Here is a 12912-nt window from a genome sequence, read left to right as displayed (position 1 = left end):
ATATTCATAGCAGTCAGAGCTGCTCAGCTATGGCTGTGGCCGTGGCTGTCGCTGTCAAGTGAGTGTATTCATTTACACTCGTTTCAACCGCAATTCCAATTTGGCCTTTTGTATTTGCCGTAAGCAAAAAAGCCGTCCGAGCAAAACAAGCCCAAAACAAAATCTCTACGCTTCCAGTTAACAAGTGTTGGCCATTAGGGTATCATTTGAAATAGAAATGAGTGTGTGAGTAGCTAAGTGTGACTGTGTGAATGCCCATGCCATACATGTGTTTGTATCTGTGTGAGTGTGTAAATACAAGTTAATTAAACAAGCCACGTCTACACATTAATCACCTGGACAACGGTACGGCGCCAGGTAACCGCAAAAGCTAACCATAAAAGCAGCGAAGGATATGCGAAAACAGCAGATACTCAGTAAAAAAATCTGTAAATAAAATCTTCTTGAGAACTCCGAGAAATTCTAAGCAAATAGAATTCTAAGAAATAGATAAAAGAAATATATTTTAACTTCGCAATTATTGATTCTTTATCAGATCAAATATATAACTCCAGAATGTTTTTTTATAGAGAACACTAACCGACGCTGCAAATGTTGTTGACGATTCTAGTACTTGAGATATATATATGTATATATATTAACCTATATAGCAATAATAATAATATTAATAATAATAATAAAGAATACCTTCATCTGTCTCCATTTTACAGCTCGCTATCTTAAATACTGCGCTATAACCAAATCTGACTTTATGACAAGCCATTGTCAAGATGCCAGCAATCCAGCTTCAGACAGCTTGCCATACGAGCTGCAGGTGAATTGACTCTAAGTATTTGCCAATTTTCACACATTTTCTGCACTTTGAAATAAATAAAAGTCATTTTTCAAACCGAATAGATGGCCTTTTGAAAAGGTACTTTGAGTGCAGAGCTAAGTACATCTACTCACTCTATTATATTCTTAATGCTTCTATGTTATGCTCATGTCTATTATAAACATCTGTTTACAGAGTTTAGAGAGTGACTATAAGAAGAAATAATTAATTTTTGCTTATTTTTCATAAGGTTTCTTTATACGTAGCTTTAGCCTACTATATCTCAGAAGTGAGTTTCTATTCCGCCCTTCTTTAACTATATCTTTCTCTTACCCAATCTAGCCATATTTGCAGCATATATATATACACTTAGCTTTATCCATCTGCCTGCTACAATCTTCTTTCCACACATGCCTAACAATCTACCTGTTTTAACCATTTACTTTTCCCACAGGGTATTAAAAAGAAGTAAATAGAGACAAAGAGACAAAAAGAGAGTGAGCGAGGGAGAGAGTGTGAGTAAAACCGAAATTCAATTCAAAGCACGTGAGAATTGACGAAGTGGAGCGCATCCGCTGTTGAGCTCTGTAGCGGGCGGCGTTGTTCGTGCCAACGGCATGTCGAACTACTCTTAAGCCCGTGACATGTGTCCTTTGTGGTGTTTATGAGGTCATAAGATTAATGAGCGACAAGCTCATCTTTTGTTATTGTTTTTAGCGGCGTCTAATTAATTGCTGTCCTCCCACTACCTCGACCAGCGTTGTCTGATGCCTGGCAACGGGCAACGGGCAACGAGCAACGAGCAGTAACTGCCAAAACGACGCATTCCAGTTTTCACTGTGCGTCTTGGAATGCCGCAGCAATGAAAATTGTTGCAAGTTTCTTCCCACTCAGACGCAGCTCAACTTAACTGAACAAAATTCTCACACTGATTTTTCGTGTCAAATTTGGACATTTTCACGCCCACACGAGTGGCCATCAGACCATTTTCCGAAACTAATTACAATTTGTACAGCAAATATTTAACACATAAATAGCAAACTTTCTTTTTGGAAATTACCAAATCCCAGATAAACATTTCCTGACCAAACTCAACAAAGGCAACTGTGTGGTGTGGGTGTCTGTCAAATGGAGGCAGCGTATAATGAGCAGCTCGTGTTAAGTCACACAGATCAAGTAGGGATGTAGGCGAAATTGATGCCACTTGACTTTGGCTGCTCAGCGGTTGAAAATTCATTGCAAATTTCAATTTCAAGTTCAAATTTGAGATTACACAGCAAATTCATGTATATAAAGAAAATGATCAGAAATACAATTCATTAAAAAAGAAAAAAAAAGTTTAAAAGCTTCCTTTTTGCATTTCCTTGTAATTTCCCGCAACATTTAAATATATATCAAAATGTTTTTTCTTTGTAATCCAAAACCATTTCTTTTAGTTTCATATATCACAAGGACTTCTTCGAACACACATTTAATAAAGTCGCTATAATTTTTTATAAATATAAAAAAAAAGGAGCAAACAGAATTTCCTTAGAAACTATATATAAGTATTTACAACAGCTTCCCCAGGATTGCTTTGCAAGTTCGACGAAAAGCAAACTGCAATGGAAATGTAAACTAAACTTCTCTCTTTCCTTTTCTCTCTTCTTTCTCCTCTGCCTTCTCGCTGCTCTCTCTCTCTCTCTCTCTCTTCTCTCCAATCTGTTCTCATCTATATTCTATCAACTCTCTTCTCTCGTCTCTTGCTTCACCTCTCTTTTCTCTTCTCTGTCCTCCCTTCGCTCTTCTCTCATCTGTCATTTCTTTACGCTCTTCTCTCTTCTTTGTTCTGTCTCTCCTCTTTCCTCTCCCCTTTTCATTCTCCTTTTTTCATTCTAATCTCTTCATTCTCCTCTCTTCTGTGTCCTCTTTTCTCACTGCTCTTTGCTCTCTCCACTCTCTTCTTTCCTCTCTCCTCTCTTCTCTCCCCTATCACTCCTTTAGATTGTTTCACATATCCGAGATTAGCTGTCAGCGGGAAACGCTAAACAAAAGTCAGTCAGCGGTTGAAATGTTTTAACACGAATAACTAACATCATTTGTCACTCACTAAAGAAAGGAAAAATCTCCGACAGTATCAACAAATCACTCAACGAGCGGCTCCCACTCACTTGTCCACTTGGAGAACGGACAGGAACATGGACATGGACATGCGCTCATCAAGGGCATGGCGGAAACAACGCCAAGCGGAATCAAAAGAAGATAAGTTAAAAGTAACTTGGCCAAAGTTTCAAATCAAAATCCAAACTTCGATTCGTGAAAGACACAAAAATGAAACAAATAAAAAAAATGGGGCGAACGGCAGCAGACAGCGAAAAAGTGTGCGGGATCACGCCCCAGAAATCAGCAGCTGAGACAAAGTTTCCAAAGTAGCGAGCAAGGAAAACTGCTCAAGGAATATATCTATATAATATATATACATATATAAGTATGTATATATATATCCGTAAGTGTATCTGAAAGTACGTATATTTATTGCTAACTTTTTCCTTTCGTTGCAGCGCTGCAAAAATTGTAACAAATGCATTTTCGATTAGCATTAAATCACGTCGCTTGTCTGACTTCATTTCCGATGTGAAATAAATATTTTACTTTGATTTATATGTAAGCGAAGATAGGGGTAATCTACCCGTGTCCCTAACTCCGAGATACCTGATCGGATACCAAGAGGGGGAGTTGCAGTTACAGGTAGATGCAAGTGAAATGAGCCATGTACGTGCTGTGGTTCCTCTCCAAAAGAGGGGCAAAGGGAAAGTGCAAGTCTTGCAAATTGAGAAAATACAGTGAAATCACGCTTAAGCAAATGCAAGCACTTCGATTTATCGATTGGACAACAGCAAAGCACAGGAAGGTCTTCTATACTTCTAAGACAAATATTTTCTTATTTAAAGTTAAGTTTACATTTTAATGATTAAGTCCTTTAAAAAGTTTTCTAGATAATGTAAAGGCTTATACAGTAAAAACTCGAAGTAGATAACTGAAGTCACTAGAAGATATACAGAAGACTTTTTATGTTCTGAGATTTCCAACTGTTATTTAATTTCATTTCACTGCATTGAGTAGCAGGTACAAATTTCCGAAATATATAGGCTTTTCACCTATATTTATATATTAACCTATATTAGTACAGTAAACTAAAACTTTTGGTCGAAATACATTCTTTAGGCATTACAAAGCTAAATTGTTTTTGAGTAAATTTTTGATTTAAAAAAAAAAATAAACTAAATATAAAAATTAAAAATAAATAATTATACAATATTATTATTAGGCATTTCCCTATACATAATAGACTCCATAGTTCGAATAAAAATAATTTGAATTTTAAATAATATTAAAATAATAATAAAAATAATTTATTTTAATAATATTTATTTATTTATGTCAAAATTAAAATATTAAAAAAATTTAAAAATAAAAGAAAAACCTAAGGAAATTATAAAAAGGATAATTTTTCCTTTTTTAGCAGACTCCAGACTTATAGCTGTTAGCATTCTCAAAATACTTATATTCGGGAGACCGTATGCATTTTAAAAACTGTTTTTTTTTTTTGTTGCATAGCCATAACGAAAAGAGCAACAATATTGCAGCAAAAGAATAACAAATTTTCCTGACAGACCGGCTGAAGTATTTGTTCAGCACAAACAGTCACAATATAAAGAAAATGGCTGAAATGTCCAGCAAGCTGTTTGTTATTAGACACTTTACTATACATAAATTACAAACAAGGAATTTAGTCAGCGATAGAAATAAAATAAGAAAATGTATAAAAGCTAAACAAAATGGAATAGAAGACAGAATTTGGAAAATGTGCTGCAAGCTATTCGATATTAGACGCTTTACTGTACATAAATAACTTACAAGGAATTTAGTGGCACATACCGAGAATGTCCATTGAGCTGCATTGCATTTGCAGGACGTGAAACAGCTGTTTTCTTTTTTTCTATTTTTCGTACGTTATTTATTTAAATGTGACAGCACACGGGACACACACACACGCTCACACACACAGAAGCTCAGTTGGTCACACTGTTTGGCAGACACGTTTAAACGTGTTGCACAACTTTCACTACGTTTTGCATGCACTTTCGCTGCTTTGGCCTTTGTGGTAACGGCGACGACAATGGCGACGGCGACGGTAACGACGATAGCGACAGCGACTGCGACTGCGACGACCGCAAAAGCGAAGACAGCGAAGACGACGTCGGCGATTTGTGCTGATCAGAAATGCACTCAAAGCGCTCGCCGCAAAAGGACGTGGCGCACGGCGTTCCGAGACGACACTGCGACAACCACAAGATGCCTTGCATCCGAAACACGTGCGACGCGAATTGACATTCGTTTCAGACTGCACGAAAGCATAAAGCTTTTCAATCATTCCCGCCGAACATCGTACACTTACATCTCGGCCGACAAACTAAGCCGAAGTGCGTCCAACAACCGAAGCAAGTACAACCGAACGACTACTCCGAAAATGTTATTTGCGGCGAATTTGCAATTGGGGTCGAGCAGCTGCAAACTGTTAGCTCGCAACATTATTGTTAATAGGCGTTGTGTGTACCTTGATAATAACAGCAACCCGTTTAATGGATGACTTCTTATTTGTACCATTTATTTTTTTCACATTGACTATTTATGAAAATTTATGAAAATTAATGGGACTATTAGCCTTTTCTCTAAATATGTTATATAATTATATACTTATTACACGCTAAAGGTACCTCTGTCCAAATTTGTACCCCATGTGGTAAAAACGTCTTCAATTGGGGGAAGTCTAATTCCTCTTATTAAGAATACCCCTCGTTGTTAACATACGAATGTTAAGCGTACCCTTTCCATGTACCAAAATAAAAAAGCAACCAGTTCTCTGTAAGCAATTTACAGTCAATGCATTTTTCTAGTGTCAGATATCGTGTACCACAATTTCTTACTAACAGTGGTTGTGGTACGTGCTAATACATAATATATTTACATTTTCTTCAGTGCACTAAAATATTTCATTTAGTCTACAGTGGATGTTGTACGCGCTAGATAATAAGGATGTACTAAAACATATTGCTGCTAGCTTACACTGGCTTTTGTATGTGCTGAGACTTAACATTTAGTAACTGTGTACTAAAATATCCTGCTGTTAGTTTGCAATGGTGATGAGCTAAAATTTAATAAAAATGTGCTAAAAAATATTGGTAGTTTACAGTGGTTGTTGTACGTGCTACGAGTTAACATTTAGTACAAATGCTCTAAAATATCCCAGCTTTCGTTTACAAAAACCTAAAGTTAACATTACCATTTAATAAGATTGAAAATACGTTTTCCATTTTTTACTTTTTCCACTTCAACTTTTATTTATGCAAAAATCCTTCAATACGTTTAATTTACAAATGGAATTAAAACTTGAAAAAAGTTTAAAAGGAAAAATGACTAAAACACATTTGAAAGTCTTTAAAAAGTTCCCATGCACAGACAATAAACTACATTAGGATAAATATTTAAAAAAAGAAACCTTTAAATATCTAAGTAGCTAAATTCTTTTAAATTAATTTATATATTTATTTAATAATTCACTTCGTTTTTTGTTGCTCTGAAATGCAATTGGAAATGTTAGTTAAGTTTTTGTTGCTGTTGTTTTTTGTTTTCATTTTCTTAATTTTATTTCGTTGCGCGCCACAAAACAATTTTTTGTACATGAAAATTCGTTGAAATGCAAAATTTGGAGAAACTTGTGTCGAAAACATTTTGAAAATATTGCGTAACCAAAAAATCTGTAAAACGAAACTCGCGACGCGTTGTCCTTTCCCTCTCATTGTTTAAACAAAATTCAATTTGAATTTTTTAATGTTAAACTCGACTTCAGAAAGTATACAAGCGTCACGCGAGCTCATTTACAAAATATACAATTTTTTTTTTGGGTTTTATCTTTTTTTACATTACAACTAAATGCTGATTATGTTTAATTTACTAATTGTAACTGTTTGTATTATAGTTTGTAGACAAGCAACAGCAAATGCTTTTGCCATAAGAAAAACGAACGCCCTGAAAGGGGCGCATGACTGCTACGGTCAACAGAGCTTTAACATTTGCTGTTACTTCAATATGTTGTTGGTTTTTTTTGTTTAAACTATATACCGAAAGGGTTTGCATTAAAGTGGGTTTTACTATAAATTGTTTTCTTTTTCTTATTTTTTTATATTGTTTTGACTATGATGTGTTGTTGTTGTTGTGCATGATGCCGCTGTTGCTATTGTTGTTGCTGTGTTTTGCTAAGCGTTCCGGACGCTTAGAATCATTTGAGCTTGGCATACGCATCGACCTTTTTGTGGAACTGATTGTAATACTCGAGCGCCGCATTTCGAGTCTGGTTCAGCGCCTGGTTAATGTTCTCCGGTGAGAAGCGACCACTGCAAAACCAAAAACCATATTATAATAAATGTAGACTGATATTAAAGATATACATATAGTATATATGACATGTATAAAGAGATGAAAACACTTTAACTACAATTATAAGTCAATTAAGATTGAAGTGTGTAGATGACATAATATCAATCAACAAAAGTCATGCCCCTTAGAAAGCTCTATAAAACCTATATTTACATCTCTTGCAAGACAATTTGTGTACAATTTACAAATAAAAATACATTATCATATACCATTTGTGGAAACAAAATAAACTATTATCGCAAAGTACTCTCGGATTGCATCTGTTACCCCGTACGTTTGATGTATTATTTACATAAGTATTTATCTATCTATATAATACATACATTCGCCTTACAATCTAATATATATCAATATCTCATTACAATCTAGTATAGTATGCCAAATACACTTACACCAGCACCTTCTCCTTGATTAAGGTGGCAGATTTGTCGTAGCTGTTGACGGCCAGGTCCTTGGCGCCCGCGGCGAAGGCTTCCAGTTTATGCGAGAAATTGGGCACATATTGATCAATCTGTATGGGCGAGTGAACACAAAGGAGAGAGTGAGAGATAAGATAAGCGTGTGGCAAAACAGGAAAGGGGCGAAGAGTCAGCAGCGCAACAAACCAGTTTGCCAGCAGTCAGAACATAAGCAAAACAAAGAAGCTGCTTGACCGTTAAGCCTTCAAAACGAACATAGTTAACCGAATATGATGTCAGCTACTCACAAATTTAGCCACCGCCGGCCACTTGGTACGCCAGTAGTTCAGGCCATTCGTGTAGGCATTGCAGCAAGCGTTGCGACCGAGTTTCCATACATCGATGCTCGTCTTGATCGCCGGCTGGGCATAGGGCGGAATGTGCTGTTCGGCCCATTTGTAACCGCGTGCGCCGGCGCCCATTGTTACATACCAGCCGCGTTGCACTTGTGGCAAAACGCCGGCGTTTTTCAACACTTTGCCAGTGGCGGACTTCTCAAAGACACCTTTGCCGTTCACCTCGGTGTCATAGTAGAGGGCGCCCGCAATCAGGGCAATGATAAAGATACTGCCCAGCGTCCATTTACAGCAGCCGCATTTCTTTTTCTGCGACGCAGCATTCTGTTTGTTCTTTTTCTGTTGTGCACTGCTCTTCTCCTGCACGTTCTGTAAGTTGAGAGAGAGAGAGGGGAGAGCAGTTAGAGATGACAGTTAAGAGTTGACTGAAAGAGCGACAGAACGAGAGAGCAAGCATATTAAGTCATTCTTTAAAAGCTGTTTAAACTGAAAGAGGTGAAGGTAGAGGTGAGAGGGGTTTACGTGTTATTATTACCTTCTTGGCAGCAGGCGTTTGTTTGCCCTGTTTGCTTTGTTTCGGTTTAACCTGAGCCATAATTTTATATATTTATTTGTTTTTGTTTTATAATTTCAACTAAATTTCTGCCGCTGCGAGTATTTCAGTAACTGCTGTCGTAAAAAATATCCAATAAATATTAATGAGTTTCGTTGATGTTGTTGTTTTCACGTTTTCCAATTGCAATTATTCAAAGTAATTCGCGACAAATATATAAAAAAAAAAAAACAAATTTTTTTGCATTTAAGCTTGCAAAAGCTTCAAGTTTGTCATCGAGTCGCAATTAAAAAGTAAGACGAACAAGAAGCAGACAAGTTCAGCGGTCAGTGAGAGTCGCAATTAAAAACAACAAAAATGCACAAACAATTTGCACGTAGCAAACAGCGCGCAGCTTGACACAAACGCGAATGCGGGCTAGGGAAAAGGCGCGCAAGATAAAGCATCAAAAAAAATAACAGTTCGCAGCAGAAGCAGCGACTGCGGCAGCAGCAGCTGTATACGTCACAAGGGCGCACCACAAAAATCTGATGACGCGTCATCAGCTGAGCAGCAAAGAGAGCAGTTCAGAGAGCACCAACAATTGAGAGAGAGACGAAGAGAGCACGAGCACTTGAGAGAACGCTAACAGCTTTAGCTTTGATATTGTTTTAAAATACAATAAAAAGCAATAGCGGTAATCGCATACATATGCATGTATTTACATACACACATGAGTTAGCATGTAAAGCAACAACAACTGTTGATAATCAAACAAGTTGAATGAACTGTAGAATCCGCAAGTTTTTGTAGCGATAAAAAGGTGTCAAAAAAAATTAATATATATGTACATATTAAAATACACATTTGCACATGAAAAATTGACAACGCAGCAGGTAGAAAGCAAAAGAGAAAATCAGCCGACGCCACGTGCAAGAAAATGGCCAGACAATCAAAAAAGAAAAAACTTGTTAGTGGTTGGCGTGCTTCTACTTCTGCTTTTGCTTCATCTTATTCTCCTTTGCCCTCTGCGTTGGCATTAGTGACGTGGGCAGTGGGCAGCGGTCAGAGCATCGCATGAGCATTTCTTATCTCGAGCAGAAAATAAAATTCAGCGCTTCTGCTGCTGCTGCTGCGCAAGCAACAAGGGTGTGCTGCAGTGGCGGAGGGAAGGTTGAGGCGAGGGCAATAGCCAATCGCAGCTATAACACATCATCCATAGAAAAAAGTGACGCTGGATCATCATAAAAAGCGGCTGCGTGCGATAAGCATTGCGAACACACACAAACGCACACACAAAAACAGCGGTAAGAAAAGTGGACCGGCCGCATGGCAACGCCATGACTGAAAAAATGCACGCACACATACACATTTACAAACGTGCACACACACACGCCTAATTAAACGCACTTTAAAAAGAGAAATTAAGTGTGCGCCCGGCGAATATGACGTAGAGCAGCAGTCGCGACGTCGACGTCAGCGTCTTTTTGATTTTCTCCTTTTTATTTTCGTCTGATATTTAATTTTCGAATTGGCGCAAAGTACTTAGAGCACTAATTGCAAAATTCCAATTGGAAATGTTTGTTTTTCCTTTCTTTTTTTAATTTCTAAGCCACAAATACGCTAAGGCGAAAAATACTTTTTTTGTTGTGCAGCCACTTGCAATAAACTGACAATCAGTGCGCAACGTGTACACAATGGCGTCTGACCATTCACAGCTGAATCGTACACACAAATCTAACAGCTGTGCCAGTAGAACAGTGTGACCAGATAGGTTTCTTAAAACTTATTTATGGTACAAGTTGACAGTTAAAACTTAAAAATACAATTTAATTAACTTACCTTTAAGATTGCTTCTAAATCGTCAACACAAATATCTTTGCGTTTGTTTGCTTGCAATTCGTTGTTTAAATTCTTTACATCCTGTAGAAATGAATGATATGCGTCTGACTGTGCCAAGTCCTTGGTGGTGTCCGTCCAATCGCTATCTGACAAATAAAATATATAAGTAATAAAAAAAATGTATTTCCATAAATTGTGTTTTTAGACTTACTTATAACCTGCAATAGTATTAAGCTTGCAATTTGCTGTTTTTTGTAGTTCATACGCCACACTTTAAAACAATCATTCGCTCCGCTGCTCAGCAGACATTTAATGCAGCCTTCGATCTCCGTGCGCTGTTTGATTGAATTAATCTCTCGTAAAAGTGTGAGGAAAATGTTCGCCTGTTTCACAGGGCTGGCAATGTATAGTTGCTGCAAACCGTAAATAGTTTACGTTATTATTATAAAGTTTAAAATTTAATTACATTTTAAGTTGAAAACGCGCCAATCATTACCTTGTAGCCCTGGCAACTCAGCTGACAGGGCTACTCAAACTGAATCTCTACTCTTATTAAGGCAGATATGCTGCGTTAACCATATTTCAAGCAATTGTGTGTTAACTCAACTATTCATAGATATAATAAAATCTATCAAATCAGGGTCAAATTAAATAGATAAATCTCAAATTTTGTAAGCATTAATTATTGTTGTCCAGTTTGTATCCCTGGCCGGATATAAAATGTCGAAATATCGTTATCGGTACTCACCAATAACTGTTTGGCGCTTCGTTTAAGACTCTGCTGTTGTTCCTTGCTAAAGTTGTTAAAATTTCCATTCAGTGCATTGTAGCAGGCAAAAAACTCCTGTTGATTAATCTGCAACGTTTCATCTTTGCGAGCTGCAGCTGCATTAAGAACCCGCTCAATATGTTCCACGACAAATTTAGTAAAACTTTTCAGCTCCAGATTGGGCAGCATTAGGTTCTGCCACACCTTAACGCCCTCTGTCAGGGATTGATGACCACCTTGACCGATGGCCCAGAGGATGCTCAAACAGATATTGCATCGATTCTGATACGAATTACGTAATAGAGCTGTTTTGGCCATATTATGCGAGCAAATGGATGGCCAATTTTGTCCGATCAACTGCAGCACAACTTTATAGCCAACGACATTTTGTCCACTGTTCAGTTCTGTGGCCATACTATCCAGCAGGGAGTAGAAGAAATACTCTAAATTGGTTTCACCCACGCTGCGAAGAAAGTCTAACAGAGACTGCTTTAAGGCTGCGCTGGCTAAATTGCTGGGATATTGGGCACTGCGACCTGAGAACGTAGGATCACAATCAAAGGAGAGTGAACCATTTAAATAGCTGGCAATCTGGAGAGAAAAAAGTCATATTACAAATTTTGTAATACTATATAAAGTAATGATATATAAATTTAAAATATTGGTGGCCCGAAAATCAAAAATAAGTATCTACTCTATTAATTACTAAAATTATAGCAGAAATTAATATGAAATATGAAACAATACACGAAGAATGACTGAAATATTATAAGGCGTAAGGCCGGATAGCACACATCTCACTCTTATTAAATATTGGCTTACATTGCTCAGCCATCGCAACTTGGAGCCCGGACAGCTGATTTTCACCTGTTCCAACTGTGCGGCGAAATCGTCAGGCGTTATCAGTTTCATTGCTTGTTCTAAGCTTTTCACCTTTGCCGCTTGTTTCGGTACCTTTTTCGCCGCATCTGATGCACTTGATTTCGCCGCATTCGTATTTGTCTTGCGTGGCGATTTGCTTTTGGAAGAGGCCGATGCATTGCTTGACGTGGATTTAGCTGGTGAATCCGATTTGTTATTGTTGTTGTTGTTTAAATTGCTGGTGACAAATAAGTTACGATATTGCTGTGACGGCACTAAAATTAAGAAAACAAGTTGATATATGTATGTATTAATGAACTAAGATAATTAAAACGGCTTACACAGCTCTTCCAGCTTGGGCAGCTGGGCGGCAATCCTTTTTTGTTCCGTATGAGCAGTTACTTTCTTTTCTAGATTTTTTTGTTTCCGCGATTTAGATACGACTTCCCATTGATTGGACGTTGCAGACATTTTCGTAAGATTTTTAATTCAATTAGTTCGTTTTTCAGAGTGCAACGATATTCTGACCCACCGGCTGGCTGTGTGAAAAATAAATAAATACTCAAAAATAGCTGGCTGCATACTAATTGTAGCAGTCGTTTCACAGCACTGTTAGAGCACTCTCGCCAGCGCAACAGTATATGTTTACCGCTCTCTGTTACTTTAACAGTCAAAGAGCGGCAAAAATGTTGGCAAATACTTGATTCATATTAGATATTTCTAGCGTAAAAGAGCTTGGTCACACTGAACTCCCTATTTAAATTTTTATTAACGGATAATTGAAACATTAGTTCTATTACGATTAAAAATTGTATAGTGATGAAGAAAACTATTTAGCTTTCACTTTGAAAAATTTTACAAAC

At 37.3% G+C, this 12912-nt stretch overlaps 2 protein-coding genes across 7 annotated transcripts in view; both read right to left on the bottom strand.

Annotated features, from left to right (window-relative positions):
* Positions 1-5017, bottom strand: part of LOC111595928 (zwei Ig domain protein zig-8) — an 84024-nt gene extending 79007 nt beyond the window's left edge. The window contains exon 1 of one of the 2 annotated variants that reach the window (XM_030223319.1): positions 4712-5017. The gene's annotated coding sequence lies outside the window, so the exon portion shown is untranslated. The remainder of the gene's footprint in view (positions 1-4711) is intronic. The other variant, XM_023309886.2, reaches the window with a different exon arrangement.
* Positions 5018-6534: 1517 nt separating this feature from the next.
* Positions 6535-12643, bottom strand: LOC111595937 (transmembrane protein 214). Of its 5 annotated transcripts, XM_023309897.2 has the most exons (8): positions 12391-12643; positions 12011-12324; positions 11168-11779; positions 10631-10832; positions 10420-10565; positions 7998-8414; positions 7684-7802; positions 6535-7248 (listed from the first exon to the last, which is right to left on the bottom strand). In XM_023309897.2, exons 1-8 carry the CDS (start codon positions 12518-12520, stop codon positions 7134-7136), a joined length of 2055 nt encoding a protein of 684 aa, XP_023165665.2. In that variant the 5' UTR covers positions 12521-12643; the 3' UTR covers positions 6535-7133. The 5 variants fall into 5 exon arrangements, with proteins under 5 accessions (XP_023165665.2, XP_023165666.1, XP_023165667.1 ...); XM_023309898.2 differs by lacking the exons at positions 10420-10565; positions 10631-10832; positions 11168-11779; positions 12011-12324; positions 12391-12643 and adding exons at positions 8581-8714; positions 10217-10310; XM_023309899.2 differs by lacking the exons at positions 10420-10565; positions 10631-10832; positions 11168-11779; positions 12011-12324; positions 12391-12643 and adding exons at positions 8581-8711; positions 10217-10302.
* Positions 12644-12912: the final 269 nt, after the last annotated feature.

This window comes from Drosophila hydei, unplaced genomic scaffold (genome assembly GCF_003285905.1).
Source record: "Drosophila hydei strain 15085-1641.00,03,60 unplaced genomic scaffold, DhydRS2 tig00000172-arrow-pilon, whole genome shotgun sequence".
Taxonomy (NCBI): Eukaryota; Metazoa; Arthropoda; class Insecta; order Diptera; family Drosophilidae; genus Drosophila; species Drosophila hydei.
This window is presented reverse-complemented; position numbering and strand designations above follow the sequence as displayed.